The sequence below is a fragment of the Pan paniscus genome, chromosome 5 (genome assembly GCF_029289425.2).
Source record: "Pan paniscus chromosome 5, NHGRI_mPanPan1-v2.0_pri, whole genome shotgun sequence".
NCBI lineage: Eukaryota > Metazoa > Chordata > Mammalia > Primates > Hominidae > Pan > Pan paniscus.
Window position 1 is genome coordinate 19,399,543 of NC_073254.2, and position 19,571 is coordinate 19,419,113.

Genomic DNA, 19,571 nt, shown 5'->3' on the forward strand with positions numbered 1-19,571 from the left:
AAGTCAACCAAAATTATGGGAATACCTGTGCCTATTTCCTCTTTATGATTTTTGGTCTTTTTGCTTTCCAAAAATGGGGTAATGTATAAAATTATCAATGAAAAACTTCCTTCCTCTTGCTCATTACTTTAATCAAAAAAGTTCAACAAGTACATATTACAAGGATTCTCTTGGTAGAACACCATTAGCTAAATAGAAAAAGGAACCGTACTTAAACACTAAATCTAGTTGAAAAAGCAAATGATCCTTAATTGTAGATTGATGAGCTCCGGCCAGTGATGGTATCACAGCCTAAGATGAAATTGGTGAAATCAAATGTTAAGAGGTCTCAGAATTGGCATCACAAGGGCAAAGAGATGAAACAAATAGTGATATCTGGCCAAGGAGCAGCAGTGTGGCAGCTGGCTACTGGCTTCCATATGAAAGAGAGAAATGGTACCTACCTGGGACCAACATGGAGGGCGGCAGGGAGAGGCTGCCCCTCGAAATGGGGAAACTGACTATTTGGGCAGGGAAGGAAACAGTGACTGAAAAAAGGAATCAGCTGTTATTGATTGACCAGAAAAAGGTACTGGTATCCACTCTAAGCTTTTAGGGAAGGAAGAACTGGTTGGCTCCCAGTTCAGACAAGGCCCCTAACATCTGAATTAATCTTATAACTGGTTCTGTATGCTTCTTTCTTTTGGGTCTCAGGTTTAAAATGTTCTTTCTTTTGAGTGGGTGATTGAGATGGAAATTCCACCAAGTTTTCTGGAGTAGATACTCTATGACAAGAACGGCATTTAATTTCCCTTCAGCCACTGTGGGTTTAAAACAAACAAACTTAGGTCGCATCTTCATAAAAATCACAATTAAATTTTGGGTTATGGAGGAGGTAACCAGGATAGAATATGCTTTGGGGGTACAAAACTGTTGAAGGGAATCATTATCAGTAGCTTTTCACAGCTACCCAACCATAAAACGCCTTTGGCTCTGAGAATAGTAGTAGCTAGATTTTGGCTTCTTTTGTTTTTTCTGTCCCATCCCCCATCTCCCCTTGGATGCCTTTGGATTCAAATGTAGATGAAATGCAGATTCTTGGGAGAAAGGAAGACCTGCCTGGTTTGGCTGGTGATTGGGAAAAGAGGAGGATCTCAGATTTCAGGTTTTAGTTATCATTCTCCCGAGATGGGAAAAGGCTGTGATTCTTGATCTGAAGAGTCTTATCGTCGGTAGTACTTGCCATCGATGATCAATTGTTTGGATTTGAGGAGGAGAGAATTGAATTATGTTGGCCTACAACAACGGGAGCAGGTCAGGTGAGAATCGTTTATTGCTGGTAGACGTGTCTTTTAATCATGTGTGTATATCGTCTCTCTTGTTGACCACTTCTCTAATCTTTTAAGAGTCATATGTCTTACTAGTGCATGGTATTGTGCTGTATGTATTTTTGCTGCAATCTTCCCGGTGTGCTTAGGGGATGTGATTTCACTTTTATTCTTAAGCCACTGAGAAAATAATAGCACCCACACACGTGGTCATGGAAACTACAGAACTTCACTGTTTCATAAAATGTGGTGGAAATTCCAAGTCATTAAATAATCTTGGGCATATTTACTTCTGCTATGAGTGCTGGTAAAATGTTTATATAAAAAAGTGACGGAGGAAAGCAAAGTTTGCTTAAAAGTAAGACAAATTGAACGAATGAGGTTAAAATATATATGTATATATAAGCAAAATAGCATTCCATAAATCAGTGAGTTTTAAATGGAGGGCAGATGAAAGGAACAAAGTGGACAATTGAGAACTTGCTCAATTTCTCAGTAGCTAGGTGGATACCCATCTCCTTCGCCAGTGGAAGCCAACTGTCAGAGTGGAGAGGTGGTTGGAACTTAGGAGTATGGCTCACTCCTGCTTTGTTTTAGAGGCTACTGGTGGTTACTCTTAATGTTGTAGACTAAGGATAGCAGCATAAACATTCCAGATTGTCAAGATTGAAAAGCTACGTAAATTGACAAAGGTCTATGTAAATTGACATTTTTGAGTTACCTTTTTGAGGCTATAATTCTTCCCTTTTTTGTTTCCACAATGGGGAAAATCGCCTTACTAGCTCAATATCTGGATATGTTTGTTGTGGATGTCTATGTTCCTTTCTTTCCCTCTCCTGGGCAACAATGGCAGTTTTGGAGACTCCTTGGAGACCACAGTACCATTACGCACATGGTGGAGCCCCTTGTGAATGCCTAAGCTTGTGGATGTTCTGAAGGGGGCAATAATTGGAGTAATGGTCATGGCGAGAAGTGCTTGTATTTGTATTGGTCCATCATTGCATAATAGGCTTATATGTTATATGTATCTATTTCCTATTGAGGATCTCTTTTTTACAGTTGATTTTTCTTGAGGGATTTTAAACTATCACCTGCCAGTATTTGAGCGCTTGCCGAAGTGTGCACTCAATGCTTTGAGATTTCTCAAATGTATAAAGTCCTAGTCCTTGCCTTCAAGGAACTTACAACTTTTGTTGATAAATTGGTAAACCTAGAGAGAAGGCAACAATGAAATGCAGCATATAATGGAAATGCTAAGTGAGAGGAAAGAGGCGCTGTTTGGAGGAGGGAGAGGGAATTGGCTGGGCCATCAGGGAAAGAGGCAGAGCTTGAGGCGCCTTGACCAGTTGATGAAGTGGTGGCTTTAATTTGCGATTCTTGTGCAAGCATTTGATAATGGGAATTGGATGTGTAGGTATTGGGCTTTCTCGTGGACACTGAAATTCCATTCATTGAACAACACCTTATTTCCTGTATAGAGAATGGTGCTAGGGGCCAGCGTCAAATTTGAAGATGAAGTCTGATTGAAGGTCATCGTTTGGAGTTGGGGTGGGGTGAAGAGTAGACAAACCTTAAAATACAGAGACGAGTGCTGCAGTGAGCACGCGTGAGTGCTTAGGCAGCGCTTGAAGAGGGAGTTACCGATTTGGCCCTGGAAGTCAGGAAGGCTATCCTTTTAAGGTGATCCCTGAGCTGGGAGTTTGTTTCAAACGGTGGGGACCGCAGGTAGAAGCACCGCTTAAGGGGAACGGCGATTCGACTCGCAGTGACTTAAGGGTTGGCGTGGTGCTTGTTCCTGGGCGTGGGGAGGACAGGAAACCGCGGGGTCTGTGAAACGCCCCGAGGTTGTTGAAACGCTGTTGGGGGGCACAAACGAATAGGGCTTTAGGAAGAAAACTGGTGGGAGGAGCCTTGTGGCTCCAAGGTAGGTTAGGAACTGGAGCGAGATGGAGCACGGAGGAGTGAGGCGGCCCGAAGGATGCCCGGGGAGACATGGAGGAACTGGCGAGGGCTTCCCGATGCAGGGCCTGGGGGAGAAGGTGAACTAATGCCTCTGCAGTGCCCCGTGGGGAAGTTCCGCATACTCGGCCAGAGTGATCGGAGTTGGCGGCTGTCTGGGGGAGTTGGGTCAGGAAGCCCCTTCTTTCGCCACCGATGGGGCACGTCCAGGGCCCGGCAGGTGTGCCCTGGCAGTAGATCTTCCCTGGGAAGTGGAGCGCGGGCCAGCCCTCGCTGTTCTGAGCGAGGGCCTGTCGTGTAGTCCACACCGTTCCGCGAAAGGAACCACCATTGACAGCCTCGTTCGATTAGAACCCGGACCTCCCTGGAATCCAGACTCGGTCCCCTCCCAGCTGCGCTTCGGAGGAGGCGGACGCTCCAAGAGGAACCCAGAGGCCTGGCGTGGGGGGAGCTGCGGGCAGAGCGGAGGCAGCCGCGCCCTCGCGCCGCCCTCCGCCGCGCCCGGCTCCCGCCCCCCGGATCCCACCCCCGGCCTGCCGCGGAGCCAGCGTGCCAGCCGGAGCTCCCCGGGCCACCCCGCGGGGCGCGCGGCCCGGGCTCCGGGTCTTGGCGGCGGCCAGTGGGGCGGGCATGGGGTGGGTGCTCCACCTGGCCACGCCGCCGGCCCTTCGCCGGCTGGCCCGGCCCCGGACGGGCGGGCGCACGGAGGCCGCCTCTTGGGCTCCTCCTGGAGGGAGGCGCGCGGTAGACGGCGCGGCCGCTGCCGTCGGGGCGGTGGGCTCCAGACGCGGGCCGGCTCGCTCGCATGGTTCCCTGCCCCATCTCGGGTCCGTCGCTGCCCGCCCTGGTGTGCACAACCGCGCTGCGCCTCGAACCTCGAGGTCCAGGTCCCGCCTGCCCTGGGCCGGGCCGCAAGCGCCCACGTCGAGGCGGGCTGGGGGGCGGTGCCGCGAGCCAGGCCGACCCCGAAAGCGGGACTGGGGAAGTCGGAGCCCCGCCCACCACCCCGCCCCCGCGCTCGCGGCCCCGCCCCCGCTGCCCCGCTCCTCCCCTTCCTGCCGGCTCGCTCCCGGCCCCGCCGGCCGCCCGCCTCGGCCCCGAGCGGAGCCCACTGCTCCCCTCGGCTGCCCCGCCCCGCCGCCGCCCCGCCCCTCCCGCGCGGGCGGCCCGAAAACCCGGAGCGCGGGAGCGCGGCTCCGCAGGGCCGGGCGGCCGCACTGGGCATGCTCAGTAGCCGGGGCAGGTTTTTTGGTCGCAAGTAGGAAGCTTTCTGCACTACACCGGAGAGGGGAGCCGCGATCCGGCCGCGCCGCCCGCACGCCGCCGCGCCCGCCCCAGCCCGCCCGGCCCCGCGGCGGGGCGCGATGAGCCCGAGCGCGAGCCGGCCCGCCGGGGAGTGAGCGCGGGGCGCCCAGGGCGCGTTGCGCAGCTGCTCCTGCGCACAACCCCGCCGCGCCGCCGGCCCGCACTGGCCGCGGAGTGCAAGAGGCTCGTCCGTGCCCAGCGCCCGGCCGGCCGCGGGAGCAGGAAGCGCAGGCCACGCAGGACCCAACTGAAACAAAGTGTCGGCCGCCCGGCGCCGGCGCCCGCCCCGACCCTGCCCCTCCCGCCCGCAACTCCGCCGCCCACCATGGCTTCCGAGGAGCTGTACGAGGTACCTCCCCTCCCCCCGGCCTCGGGCCGCCCCCCGCCCGCCGCCCCTCCCGGCCCGGCCGCGCCGCCCGACGGCCCCGCTCGCCGCCCGCGCCCGCCGCGTCCCCTCCCCCGCCGCGGCCGCAGTTTGCTGGACGGGAAATGTGTGTGAGGGGAGCCCGAGCCTCCGTTCCGAGGGGCCCGGCCGGGGGGTCTTGAAGTTGCCGGGCGTGGGGTGGGGGGGTGGGGGTCCCAGCCGTGGGGAAGTGGTGCTGACACAAGTGACTTGCTCGGACTGAGCTCAAAGTGCTCTTGGCGTGGGTCATGGAAGTGGAGCCTCCGTTGCCGCTCGGCGGGGACCGTGGGCGGTACGGGGGGTGGGGTGGGGGGGTTTTCTTGACCATTTGATAAAGCATTTGGGAGAGGGTTTTGCCCCTGGTCGGGGGGTGGCGGGGAGAAGACCGGTGCAAACGCTTTCGACTTTGCTGTTCGCCAAAGCGATGCAAAATCTCGCACCGAAAATGCTAAACGTTGACCACATGCTTTAATTAGGTTAGCATTGTGGCCAGAGCCAGGAAATTTAAATTTAACGCTGATACACCGTCATTCATTTGCGCCGCAGCGTTGCAAATGAGAAGGGCATAGCCAGAACTGTAAGTTATGGTCGATGGGTTTAAACCAGCTTCAAGTTTGAGAGTTACCAATTTGGATCTTTAGACATGTTTTGTATGTCTCCATGTAACTTCTTTTGACGTATTTCAAAGTAGACTTCCTGGGAGTACAGAAGTTTGGAAGGCTTTCTGTTCTTCTGGATAAATGATTCTCTTGTTTCACATGTATTTATAAATAAGTTCCTAAGAGACTTAAAACTTGCGAAGACTCTCTAGACTCACCTTTATGATGCGTTTAGGGACCTGGGTGTTGAGGGACTTAAGGAAGCATCTGTAACAAGTAGAGCCCTGTGGCCGCAGGGATCCTTTCAGTTGTCTTCTCTTATGGGCGTATTATTGCTGTTGGCATAGAATAGAGCTTTGTTGTCTGCGATGTTAGTCTTCTAGCAACTTTTTTGTTGCTTTTTAAGAGCAAGTGTTTGCAGAAGTTCTCAGGAGGAAGCTGCCATCTGTAGAATTAAGGGTAAGGTTGTTGCTTCTCCTTACATTGTATGTGGTCAGTATACCTTAGCTGGTACTGAAAATGTTCCATTCTTTTCAACCGTTTTACACATTAGCTGTGCCCCGCTGTATTCAGGATACTATTTTAGGTCATTTGGGGATGTAAAAGAAGAAAAATCTCCCTGTTCTCAGGAGCTTTCCTTCTAGGAAGGAAAGTGTTGTGTGTCTGGAAGACACAGAAATGGAGGCTAGGATGTTTGAGGTTGAGGTCTTCCAGGTGAAGTCTGTACAGGGGGAAGTACATAGCATGAGGGTATGGGGGATTTTAGTTTCTACATTAGATTATTCTTTGGTTGTTTAGTCATGAGTGTTCACTCTTGGCATTTGCTTTTATGAGTATGATTACATAATCAGTTCCATCAGTGGATGAGAGTAGCACCTTATACGTAAGTTGTATCCTATGTGTGTAAGAATGATTCTGAAGACAGCACATTTCCCATTAGTATATTATGAACTAAGTTTAGTTCCTTCTGTGCTTATTCTATATCTTCAGGTTTCTATTCCTAACAGAAGTTATTAATGAGTAACATTTTGTACTAAGTTTGTGTTCATTTAACGTTTATTGAATGCTTGCCATATGGAGGTTTCATGGGGAAATATTGAGGTGTGAGAATGGTTCATGCTTTCAAGGAGTGTCTATTGGGGAGGAAGTAAGTATATTGCAAATAAATGATACATCTGCACAATTGAACTTTTGATTCTGAGTTTTATTTTAGTTTTGGAAAAAAAGGTATTATAGAAGTATAGTTCAGGTGATAAATTTAAGCATGTGTAGTAAATATGTAGTGGGCAGTATCTTTCAAGGCAAAATTTGTAACTTTTCTTTTACTTGTAGGCAACACTATGACTATGTTATCATTGAAAGTTGACATTGAAAGTTTTGCATAGCAGTTGAGAGCCTAGATTTGGAGCCAGACAACCCAGTTAGTGACTTCCAACTCTATCACCTTGGGTAAATTAGCCTTGAAAGCTCAGTTTCCTCATCTGTGAAATTGGGATCAGTGTTTCCCTTATAGAGCTATGAAGTTTACATGAGAACATATGTAAAGCCCACCCTAAAATTCCCATGGCAAGCACCCAGTAAGTGATGATGATTGTATTGTAACTGGCTTAAAATGCCTCCCTGAAACCTGGTTTTGTTTCTAAAGGTATAGAGTTGTATTGTTTTCATAAAGGCAGTATTATTTGTAGGGCAGAAGTGATACGCAATTGTAAATGAACACGATAGTCTGACAAGGCTGGGAAAGACGCTAAGATGATGTTTTGTGGCCAAGTCAAGGGTTGTTAGTTGCCTTGTTTTGTCCAGTTCTGCCTAAACTGAAATAGAAGTTTTATATTTGGCCTCAGGCTCCACAAATCAAGAGGGATGTATTGACAGGAGGAAATGTGAAGTCTTGCTTCTTTGAACTCACATGGTCTGGTAGGAGGACAGGTCTGCAGTAACTGTGGGAACTTGGGTGAGTTACCCAACTGCTGAGCCTTGGTTTTCTCGCCTAAAAGAAATGTCTCCAATACTTAGCATGGAACCTGGTATGTAGTAGTAATAGGTCTTTAGTAAATGTTTAAATGGCTATTGAAACTAGGCTTTGTGAACAAAAAATAAAGGAACAGATCCTGGAAAAGATGGGTAGAGCATGAACCTTGCGAAATTTGAAGAGTTACTATTAGTTGAAGGATAGAATAGATTTACTCCCTACTTTTCCAGCTGCTAGGATTGAGGAAAAACAGATTTTTGATGCGGCATAGGTTAGAACTTCATAGTTTTCACAAAAAGACAAGCGTCCTTTACATCACGCTTCTAATGTAAAGGGCCAGATAATACATATTTTAGACTTGTGGGTTATATTATGGTCTTTGTTGCAACCACTCAGCTCACTTCATGTAGTGCAAAAGCAGTCGTAGACCTATATGAATGTGCGCTGTGTCTCAAACTGCTTATGGATAGTAAAATTCATTTAGTATATTTCATATAATTTTATGTGTCATGAAATACACATTTGTGTTTTTTTTCCAATCACTTAAAAATGTAAAAATGATTCCTAACTTGTAGGTTCCACAAAAATAGGCAGTGGGCTGGCTTTGCCCTGTAGGTTGTTGTTTGTTAAGCCCTGCTGTAGGTGATCAACTGTCATAGTCTGTTTAGGAATCTGGGTTTACTCAAGGGTTGGGGGTGTGTGGAAGTTAGACGGTATTTCTAACTTTCATCCCAGCTCTAGACTTAGAGCTAGAAGATCTGGGTGGTACTCCTCCCTCCTTTCCTCCTTCTCTTCCTTTCTTTCTTTCTCTCTCTTTTTTTTTTTTAAGAGTCTTGCTCTATCTCCTAGGCGGATGTGCAGTGGCTTCATGTTGTCAGCTCACTACAACCTCTGCCTCCCGGGTTCAAAGCTATTCTCATGCCTCAGCCTCCTGAGTGGCTGGGATTACAGACGTGCACCACCCCCGCCTACCCTCCCCCCCGCCCCCGCCCCAGCTAATGTTTTGTATTTTTAGTAGAGACAGGGTTTCACCTTGTGGGCCAGGCTGGTCTCAAACTCCTGGTCTCAAGTGATCCGCCCACCTTGGCCTCCCAAAGTGCTGGGATTACAGGCATGAGTCACTGCACCCGGCCTTCCCTTGTTCTTAGAAGCTTGTTAAGTAACTCATCTTGTACTTGTCTTAACTATCCTAAACTTTCTCATCAGTAAAATAGGGAGGATGATAACCAAATAATTGAGGCTTAGATGGCTTTAGCATGTAAAAGCAATTCTACAAAACGTTTTCCATTTTTAAAGAGGAAAAAAAACCATCCAACTCTCAAACCATGAAACCAAACCTGTTTTTCCTTCCTCAAGATTTAGGATTTGAAAGTATTCTATAAACTGATTAGATTATATCACCAGAGAAAGCTGTGAGGTCAAGAGGACCTTAATTTATCTAGCAGTCAAGTAACCACCATGAGACTGTTCACGTGAGACTGAATAAGGAACGTATGCTGTAGTAAACTGGAATAAGCATTCTCTTTATTTGTATGTCTTAATAATTCCTTTTTTCCTCAGTAGATGTGGAGTTATTCCCTTGAGAACTCCTGTAATAGTTTAAATTTCAGTAAGCTCTCAATGATTAGTCTTGACCTTCTGAGAGAATATTTATGTTTTCATTTTCAAAAATGGAAGTAAGCTTTTAAGAATGAAATCGTATGTGGTGTGTAAAAAATTGTTTTAAAGTTGATTAGCTTGACAGGATGATCAGGATTTGCAGGGGAAGGTAGGTCTTTTGAATCTTTCTTCCTACTTTGCGATAAGATTCCTGCTCTCTCCTGTGCACCACAAGGCTTTTACTTACATTGACCAAAAGCAGTTGTGAATAAAGTCTCAATCTGTAGTTCAAATGGAAGTCACAGAGACCAGGACACCTTTCATGGATGTTGGCCAAGCTAGGTCAGCGTATGTTGTATATGGTGTAGCTGTCTGAAAAGATTGGGATCACCAAAATTAGTAAAGAAAAAGAGTTCATTTGACTTCAGGAGTTGATAGTGAGGCAGTGAGGTCAAACATGCATGTGTGTTTTGACAATAATAGCCTATCTTAAATGCTCTTTTTCCTGTGAGTTGCTGAGAATATTATTTATTCATTTGCCCCAGCAGCAGTGTGGAGACCTCTCATGTGCTCTTCCTTTGAACTACTTTCAATTCCTGTGTACCAGAATAGCGTTTTTTCATTCTTGCTGTGATATCTAAGAATCATAGACTGTTCCCTCGTGCTCTATAATGATTTTAACCACGGAGAATATTTTCATGGTATGTAGGCAACACTTTCTTCGCATTGTTCTGGTTCACAGTTTTGGATAACTGCGATTCACAAAGCCAGGCCTCAAATGAATTCTTTTGTAAATAAGGAGTGATAGTTTTTATATTGTGAGCACTCCTAGGTGGAACAGGACCAGCCTGGGGTCTTTTTTCAATTCAGATTCTTGAACCCAAACCACGAGATTGTAATTTTCAATGTTTGGATGGAGACAGGAATCTTATGTTCCGAGAAGCTTCTTTTTGGAATGCAGGTGGATTTAGGAGCCTCTGGATACGCCCTTCTGTGTTTCAGACCCTTAGGCTGTGCGTGGAGGTGGGTGGGGGTGGGTTGGGGATCTGCCTGGCGGAAGAGGAGCTCTCGGTGGACCAGACTGGTTCTTTCTGCAGGCTCCTTGACCACTGCTGGTTGTTAACTGAGTAATTCCAGGAAGGGAATATTAAAAACATCAGGTAGTTAGCTAAGGGCGTTGTAATTTCTGTTTTCTGTCTTTATTGCCTGGCATGTTTGTCCACTAGAATGTAAGTGCTTTAAAGCTCAGATTCATTTTCTGGTCATTATTTTCCACAGCTCAAAATACTGCAATCGTTGCATAATTGTTGAGTTACTTTAATGGAAGAGTGAATTACAGGAATGAATCTCCATTCCTGACTCCTTACTTACCTCGAGGTTCCTCCTCCCCTAAGCATTATGCCTCTTGCTGTTCTTTTTACTCTTAGTTCCTCATCTGCTTACATGGTTTCAACTCTAGAATGGAGAATTTCACTGTTTCCCACACAAACTTAATTCTCTTCAGCCTTTTAAGCTGGGCAAGGTTTTGGGGTTCACGTTCTCTAGGAAGTCTGGGGAGGGCCTATTACGAGTCTAGATATGACTTTAAATCCAATTATAACCTCAACTAGAATTTTATGAAAATTTAAACAAGTACATATGAGCATATTTCAGAGGGAGAGAATCAAGAGCTTTCATCTGATTCTCAGAGGGATATAGGACCCAAAGCAAGTATTAAAAACTGCATTGAGACCTTTGAACTAAGACTTATCTGTGGCTGCCCTCCACGGACCACTTTGACATTATTTTTGTTGAACTGTCCTCTGCCACAAATTACAGTAAAACCATATTAAAACCTCACTGATTGGGTTTAGAAGTCGTATGCTATTTCTAGTCTTTAAGTGGCTAATTTTGCAGCTATGCATACATGATGTCTAAAGATAGTCAGTATTTAATGGCACTTCTGACATTGTAAAGATTTTACATTCCTTGAACCCTGGTGCATTCCTGAACTCACATGCTACTGCTTTCTTATTGCCCATGAAAAAATCCCTCATCAAATAGAACATTATTATTTTATACAACCTTTCTTTAGATTCACCTCTGACTTCATAGTTTCTTCACCAGTTTCTTCAATCAGATCGTCCATCTTCTATCTCAGAACTTCCTTCTGGGATTTTTTTTTTTTCTTTTCTCAAGTGTATCCTTTAGAGATTTCTTTAGTGAGGGACTATGGATGGAAAAGTTTCTAGGTTTTTGTTTTTAATTATCTGGACATGTCTTTATTTTGCCATCATTTTTTGAAAGAGAATAGTATTTCAAATAAAACCAGTTAATTGGTTAATTTCTTTCAGCTCATTCTGAAGATGGTGCTCCATTGTCTTCTGCCTTGCCTTTGCACTATTCTTGAGACTTTTTTTTTTTTTTTTTTTTTGAGGTGGGGTTTCACTCTTGTCGCCCAGGCTGGAGTGCAGTGGCATGATCTTGGCTTACTGTAGCCTCTGCCTCACTGGTTCAAGTGATTCTCCTGCCTCAGCCTTTCAAGTAGCTGGGATTATGGGCATGCACCACCATGCCTGGCTATTTTTTGTATTTTTAGTAGAGATGGGGTTTCACTATGTTGGTCAGGCTAGTCTCGAACTCCTGACATCAAGTGATCCACCCGCCTCAGCCTCCCAGAGTGCTTGGATTACAGGTGTGAGCCACACTGCACCTGGCCAAGACTGTTGTCAGCATAGGTGCAGTCACTTTATAGGAGATCTGTCTTCTGTCTCTGGTTGTTCTTGAGATCATCTCTTTGACTTTGGTTTCCTCTTGTTTAATACGACAATGTATTTTGTGTGATTTTTTATTAGTTAGGTGGGTATATGTTGTGCTGCTTTTTGGATTTGTGCCTCATCAGCTCGAAAATGGATTTGGCCAGTTTGTCTTCAAATACTCCTTCTCTGTACTCGTCAGGAATTCCAAGTAGACATCTATCAGATCATTTCATTCTCTCTTCTTTGTCTTTTACCTTTTCATTTCCATCTCCTTGTTTGTGTTTTGTTTTCTTTTTATGTGCTGCATTTTAGCTATTTCCTTGGATCTAAACTATAGTTCACTAATGAGCTGTGTTTAATCTGCTGTTTTATTCAACCATTGAGTTTTAATTTTCAATAATTACATTTTTTACTTCGAAATATTCTGGGGAGTTTTTACCTAATCTGCAATTCGTTTTTTAAGTCTTTGGTGTTTGTCCATTTTATGATTTAGTCATTATTTTGGGTTGGGGGCAGTTACTGAGGCAGCTGGGATATTTTCCTTGTTTCCTACAATTGCTATATGGTATCACTGTTAATGAGAGTTATATTTTATTAAAGATCTAGTTAATTTGTAATGAGAGGGCCCTTTGGAGTCATGTTTGCTTTATTGCCAGAATCTGAAGAAACCTTCTTGATTTGGAATTTGTGACATGAGCAGGGATTGAGGCTTTGAACCAACACTTGAGATTTACCTGATGATATTGAAAATGCAAAACAGTAGTTTTCAAGAGGACTGTTTATGAAAATGGATTATAATAGTTATAACGCAATTGCTTCTGAAGCAAAATGTTCAATGTCTTTGTTCGGCATGCCTTGATATATAGTCTTGTACCACATAATGATACTTTGGTCTTACGATGGTGGTCCCGTAAGATTATAATACCACATTTTTACTGTACCTTTTCTATGTTTAGATACACAAGTTGATTGGTTTGGCTGTATCCTCACCCAAATCTCATTTGGAATTGTAGCTCCCATAATTCCCACGTACCATGGGAGGGACCCTGGGGGAGGTAGTTGAATCGTGGGGTGGATCTTTCCTGTGCTGTTCTCCTGATAGTGAGTCTCATGAGATCTCATGGTTTGATAAAGAGGAGTTCCCCTGCACAAGCTCTTTTGCCTGCCACCATGTAACATGTGACCTTGCTCCTCATTCACCTTCCTCCATGATTGTGAGGCCTCCCCAGCCATGTGGAACTGAGTGAATTAAACTTGTTTCCTTTATAAATTACCCGGTCTCGGGTATGTCTTTATTAGCAATGTGAGAATGGACTAATACACAAGTCCTTACTATTGTGTTAAAATTGCCTACAGTGTTCAGTACAGTAACATCTGTACAGGTCTGTAGCCTGGAAGCAATAGGCCCTACCATACAGCCTAGGTGTGTAGTAGTCTACAACATTGATGTTTGTGTAAGTTCACTCTGTGAGGTTCGCACAGCAGTGAAATTGCCTAACAACGCATTTCTGAGAACATATCACTGTAGTTAAGCAACGTGTCACTGTATAGTATACTTTCTTTTTTGTGGAGAAGTTAGCTTCAATATATTTAGAGAATGTCTTTTGTTTTATTTACTTTTTGTCTTATTTCCATTTGTAGTAGGCTTTCTGCTATGTGAAGTTTTCTTTGTTGGTAGTTTCCTAGTGTTTGTTGATAAAACCCAACAATGTTGACTGCACATCATGAATGTTCTTTGGTTAAAATGTATCAGTTTTTCACCTGTACCCATTTTTCATTAGTAGTTTACTGTTTAGGAATTCAAGGCATCACATAGTTGCACACGGAAGCTTTCCTTATTTTATTAATAGCATGTAACTAGTGTGGATATCCCAGCTCTTTAGTGTATCTGAGAACCAGGACAAAAAAAGTCATCTTAGTTTGCAAAAAGATGCACCACCCCATGCACACTAGACAACAGCTCTGGGTCTCTCTTGGAGACTGTTGACATTTCCTTTAGGCATTATGTACTTGGACTTGACTGGCACCTTTAGCATGTTAGAAACAGGTTATTTGGTAAAGGAAAAGGCTCTGCCATAGGCAGGTGAGTTGACGTTAGTAAGTTTGTTCATGAAGTTCGCTGAAGAGGGTAGCTGGTGATGGCACTCCAAGTCTTGAGGTGACAGGCTCTGTGGGGCCAGTCCTGCGCCCCTTAGAGCAAGTGAAGGGCATGCTTATGAAAGAAAAGGCATATGTTGCAAAGAGCTATCAAGAAGAGTTTTTAAAAAGTGTTGCTATGTAAGTGTAAGCGAAAAAATTAAGTCTACTTTTATGGTAAACTTAAACATAAATTTTATGGTCATTTCCACCCAAGTTCTGCAGACGGCAGAGGAGTCAGCAGGTATTCTCCTAAGGAGGTGGAGGTGGGAGGGGGGAGGAAATGGCCTTTGCAAGCCTGACCTGTTGTTTGAAATCTCAAGTTACCTTACATGTTTTGTGATATTAACCATGTAGTCCATACAATTTTTGGGATTCAATATGAAATATTTTAAACATATTTACCAGGGAACTCTTCTCCAGAGATCCTTGATTTAGGCTGATGTTTCAGGAAGCTGAGCTGTGGATTAGTGGCCCTGTGTGCCCTTGGTCTCTTGCTGTGTGTGTGTACTCCGGCTTCAGAAGCAGAGACGGACTGTGTTACCTTCCCTAATGATGCCTGGTAAAGGAGGCATTAGCTGATCTGGTGAAATGTAAATAAGATTTGAATTAAGTAGTTCCAAAAAAATTTAAAAAGTTTGTTTTAGTAATTGTTTTTAACCAATAAAGATTAAAAGTACTTGTTTTCTGTCTGCAGTCATCTTACTGCTAGGGGTTCAAGAGAAGGTGCACTAGTAGTTTTTATCTCGAGTCTCGCTGTTTATTCTCTGTACTTTAAAAAAGTGACTGTGCTGCTGCCTTGAGCTGGTTGTGGGAGCATTTGTAGGGTCCCTGTTGGAATGAGGACCAATCTGCTTCATAACTCCTCTCTGTCTGTGGGCTAGACCAAAGTACCCTTGGAAAACTCCATGTCTTCCAGGAAGGTTCCACCCTTTTTCTCCTCCCTCTTTCCCGAGTGTTATTGTCTGCATGTCCAGCTGTGTCCCTCTAACCTGATTTTCAGCCATCTGCCAGGTCCCTCGAGTTGAGGCTTCATTCCTCCTGTCCTGATTCTTGACCCTGGCTTCTGCACTTGCTGGTGGCCCTGCAGAGCTCTGGCCTGGGAAGTAGAAGAATGGCTGCCCACTTGTGTTTGTGTTACCTGGCTTTTCATCTGCACAGTCCAGAGGGAAGTTCTCAACTGTCTTACACCCCAGGCACGTGAGGTAGAGTGTAGCCAACTCTCCCAGCAGGACAGACTTCTGGGATTCTTATCCTCTAACTTCTCTCTCATATGCAGATGAGCTTTTGAACTTAAAGCAAGAGGCGAGTGATTATTTTGTTCGCACCTTTAGGGATGCAAAGAAGTAGGAGTGTGTGTTTGAGGAGAGGTGCTAACTAGACTGATTCGTTGTGCCCTTCCTTCAGAGTGCACCTAGACGAGTCAGAGTCAAGGTTTCCCCAGAATCATTTGGCACGCCATCCTGCGACACCACTGGTTTCTGCTCGTAAATAAGCTTTTTGAAAAAATCTTGATTCGGTTGATAGATACATATCTAAATGTGCATTCCTCAGTCCTTCCTAAGTAGCTCTAGATTGGGGCTGCTTAAAAATGAAGAGGCTGCAGTGTATAGAGTATGTTGAAAAGATCATGGAAATGTGGTCCTGTGGAAGTGCGTGCTTATGCCTTGGCAGAAGAAGTTCAGTGCTGAGACCAGACACATTCAGCTTGCCCAGGAACCTAACGAAAGTCAACAGAAAAGAAATCGTGGGTCTGAGCTGGGCAGCTTCATGGCAACACTGCCCCCTCACCTTTGACAGAAAGGCAGCTGGGAGAGAAGGAGACCAAAGACATGCAGGTGGAGGTGGGGACAGGCTGCTCTGAAATTCAAGTCTTTTTTTTTTTTTTTTTTTTGGGAGACAGAGTCTCGCTCTGTCGCCCAGGCTGGAGGGCAATGGCACGATCTCGGCTCACTGCAACCTCTGCCTCCCGGTTCAAGTAATTCTTCTGCCTCTGCGTCTCGAGTGGCTGGGACTACAGGTGTGCACCACCACGCCTGGCTAATTTTTGTATTTTTAGTAGAGACAAGGATTCACCATTTTGGCCAGGCTGGTCTCGAACTCCTGACCTCAACTGATCTGCCCACCTTGGCCTTGCAAAGTACTGGGATTATAGGTGTGAGCCACCGCACCTGGTCGAAATTCGAGTCTTATAGTCATAATTCCACTGAAAGGAAAGGTCAGGGTCCTTCTTTTCGGTCTCCAGTGGCTCAGTTCTGTAGCAGGAAAGGGACATGACTTGGGGTTTGGTGAACTGTTTAAAAAGGCTTTTCAGGCTGGGTGTAGTGGCTGGCGCCTGTAATCCCAGAACTTCGGGAGGCCAAGGCAGGAGGATCACTTGAGGCCAGGAGTTCAAGACCAGCCTGGCCAATATGGTAAAACCGCGTTTCTACTAAACAAAAATTTAGCCAAGTGTGGTGGTGCCTGTAGTCACAAGTACTCGGGAGGCTGAGGCAGGAGAATCACTTGAACCCAGGAGGCGGAGTTAGCAGTGAGCCGAGATCACCTCACTGCACTCCAGCCTGGGTGACAGAGTGAGACTCTGTCAAAAAAAAAAAAAAAAAGGCTTTTCAGTAGTGGAGCAGGTCTCTGTGAAGAAAAGTGCTTCCCTTAGAGTTTGAAAAGGAACCCTTGGGGCAAATAAGGACGTCAGTGTGCCCTAGGCCCTGAAGGTGGGTCAGGAACTCTCAAAGATTGAAACACCACCCCTCCCCCACCATATTCCTGAGCCCTCACTCTCCTGGGTCACTGGGGTGGGAACTGTAAGGATGGAAATTCCCATCCTTTCTGTGCTTCCCCACCACCATTCAGCAGCAGAAGTGTGTAATTCATATCTAGTGTGACCCATGTTTCTCCGGAATTTGTGGTCTGCCTGTCGAACAGCCAGCCTCCTTCCCACCCCACCTGTTAGGATCCCCGCAGGCTTTGCTCTGCTGTTCTGGGATGAAGGATGTTGCTGCTTCCTCCATTGTGCCAGGTGGACCAGCCTCTGGCCCTGTCCCTCAAGGTGAAGCTATGTGAGTTAGAGCCCTCCCTGTCTTGTAGCTACATGGCGGGCCAGGTGCTGCTCCTCCTGGCTTTACATTCTGTCCCAGGAATAGCCAAGCCATACTGCTTCATGCAGAAGCTCCTGGTTTTCCTGGTTTTTGTTTGTTTGTTTTTGAGACAGGGTCTTGCTCTGTTGCCCAGGCTGGAGTGCAGGGGCATGATCTCTGCTCACTGCAGCCTCTGTCTCCTGGGCTCAGGTGATCTGCCTACTTCAGCCTGCTGAGTAGCTGGAACCATGGGTGTGCACCACTGTGCCTGGCTAATTTTTGTATTTTTAGTAGATACGGGGTTTCGCCATGTTGGCCAGGCTGGTCTCGAGCTCCTGGGCTCAAGCAATCTGCTCCTTAGCCTCCCAAGGTGCTGAGATTGCAGACGTGACCTGCCGCGCCCGGCTGCTCCTGGGTTTCAGTTGCGCTTCTCTCCCCCAGTGGTGTCTCTGGGCACGGTGGGCCCTCCGCACCACGTCTGTCTTGCTGGGCCGGTTTTATTTCTGGTTCCCTGGCCCTGGCAGCCTCCCCGCCCAAGGCATCTCCCCCACTCCCAGTGGGCAGGAACTCCAGTGATTCAAACTTAAATGCCTGCTACCCAGTACAGTCATTGAGGAGCTCTGCAGTGCTCTGTGAGCTTTTGAGGGGCCACGTGCATCAGAAAGCACCTGCCGCTAAAAATTGTTGTAGAATCAGTTATCTGAACTCTGGGTTCAGCGTTGTTCCCAAATGACTTTGCTCTGTTTCCCTAGCTCTCCTGCCTTTGGCCCTATCTGGCTCTTTCCCACCTACTCTGGGTGTTACTCTTCTCACCTGCCCCTGGGTAGGGCCCCCGCAGCACTCCATGGAGTAATGGGGAGTTGAACCATTCAGAGAAGTGTAGTTTCCTGTTCTTAATGAAAGACATCAGGTGAACAATAAAATCCTCCTGTTCCTCTAAAACAAATCGCCTTTCAGACGACAGGAAGCTGCCCTTTATGCCTTTGTGCTCCCCCTTCCCTGTGGGTTGTTTGTCCTTGCTGGAGAATGGGTTTTCTCTCCTGCTGTACATCATTGAGGACATCATCCTGTCAGGGTTTTGCTAGGCCGGTGTTGTGTGGATATTGATAATGATAAGAAGCAACAAGCATATAGGAAGATTTGCTGTTCTCCTCAGTTATCTCTTTTGGATATATGCTGTATTAGCAAGAAGCTATTTACTCTTTCAGTAAGTGTTTGTTAAGGGTGGTGGTATTTGAAAGCCTTGAGTTTATAAAGTACTAATGAAACCTTTTAAATACGAAGACAGCTTTTTACTTAACAAATGTTTAGTGAGCAGTTAACAATGGGACTTAATACTATGTGTAAGTGACCTTTTGCATGCTGTATAAAAGCTTGTCAGAGTTCAGGAGGTGTTACTGCTGTGGTTTTGGGTTTGCTTGAGAACATTAGATGTTATTTTTCTCCAAGACATACTAGTGACCTTAACAACAACAAACTCATTTTTCTTGGTATGAGGACTAGAGTTAGGAGAATTTCTGAAGCCCTTTTGGAAAGTAGGCGGGCATTTGAGTTCCTCATCTGCCTTTTCCCCTGGTCATCGTACGTGGGATCATTAAGCAGAACACAGAGCAGACTTGACTAAAGCAATGACATTTTGTAATGTAGCTTATGGAAGTAGAATAGGAAGGCTCAGCTAATTACCTGTAATTTCAAAGGCAGCCAGTAGGTTTCCTGTGTACAGCACCTTGGAAATCTTTTGTATGGACCCAAAAAATGAGTGACTAATTGCAGAATAGAAAATGAATAAGCTTTGTACGAGGTTAAGCAGATTTGCAGGAAGAATGTATTTAATGCATCATCGTGGAAAGCAATTTTTGACTGTCATCAACGATTTCAAGTTAAGCAAGTATCTGTAATGAAGCACAAAACATTGATAAAAACAGAGAAAATATCAGAGATTGGATTTGTCCAAGTAGGCTAACTGAAAATTTGGTCCAACAAACATCAGCAAGTGCTCACTTTGGAAGAGAATTTGAGTTTTTAAAAAATTAGGCCCCAAAGGTAGGTACAAACTGATGATTTAATATCTGTTATTAGTGTTTCTTAGAGAAACAGAACAAAGTGTAACGTCTTTGGAGAATACATTAAGGGAGGAAGCTTTCCAAAACCAACATGAAGACTCATATACAGTGGCCAGCATCAACATTCCTAAGAATCAAGAAAGCATCATATGATCTTTGTCATCGATACCACTGTTCACTGTATAACCGATTCCATAGGCTCAGAGAGATGTGGAAATCAGGATGTTTTGAGAATCAGTGAGGTGGAGGGAACAAGGGCTGGGCCCTAGTGATGAAATTTTTAACGAAGACCTTTCATTTTGTGTGTGAGAAACCACTTTGGATTTACAACGTATCATCAACCTCGCTCTCTAGACTTCTAGTACTGAAGTACTTTAGTTCATGTCAAAATCTGTTTCTCAATTAGGGAGTGAAGA

At 45.6% G+C, this 19,571-nt stretch overlaps 1 protein-coding gene across 4 annotated transcripts in view; it reads left to right on the forward strand.

Annotated features, from left to right (window-relative positions):
- Positions 1 to 1,134: 1,134 nt before the first annotated feature.
- Positions 1,135 to 19,571, forward strand: part of CDYL (chromodomain Y like) — a 183,651-nt gene continuing 165,214 nt past the window's right edge. For 2 of the 4 annotated variants that reach the window (XM_034961382.4, XM_034961384.4), the window contains exon 1: positions 4,516 to 4,920. In XM_034961382.4, coding sequence (XP_034817273.1) covers positions 4,897 to 4,920 — 24 coding nt within the window. In that variant the 5' untranslated portion in view covers positions 4,516 to 4,896. Of the gene's footprint in view, positions 1,299 to 4,515; positions 4,921 to 19,571 lie in introns of those variants that run through there. The other 2 variants (XM_055113155.1, XM_008956570.6) reach the window with 2 other exon arrangements.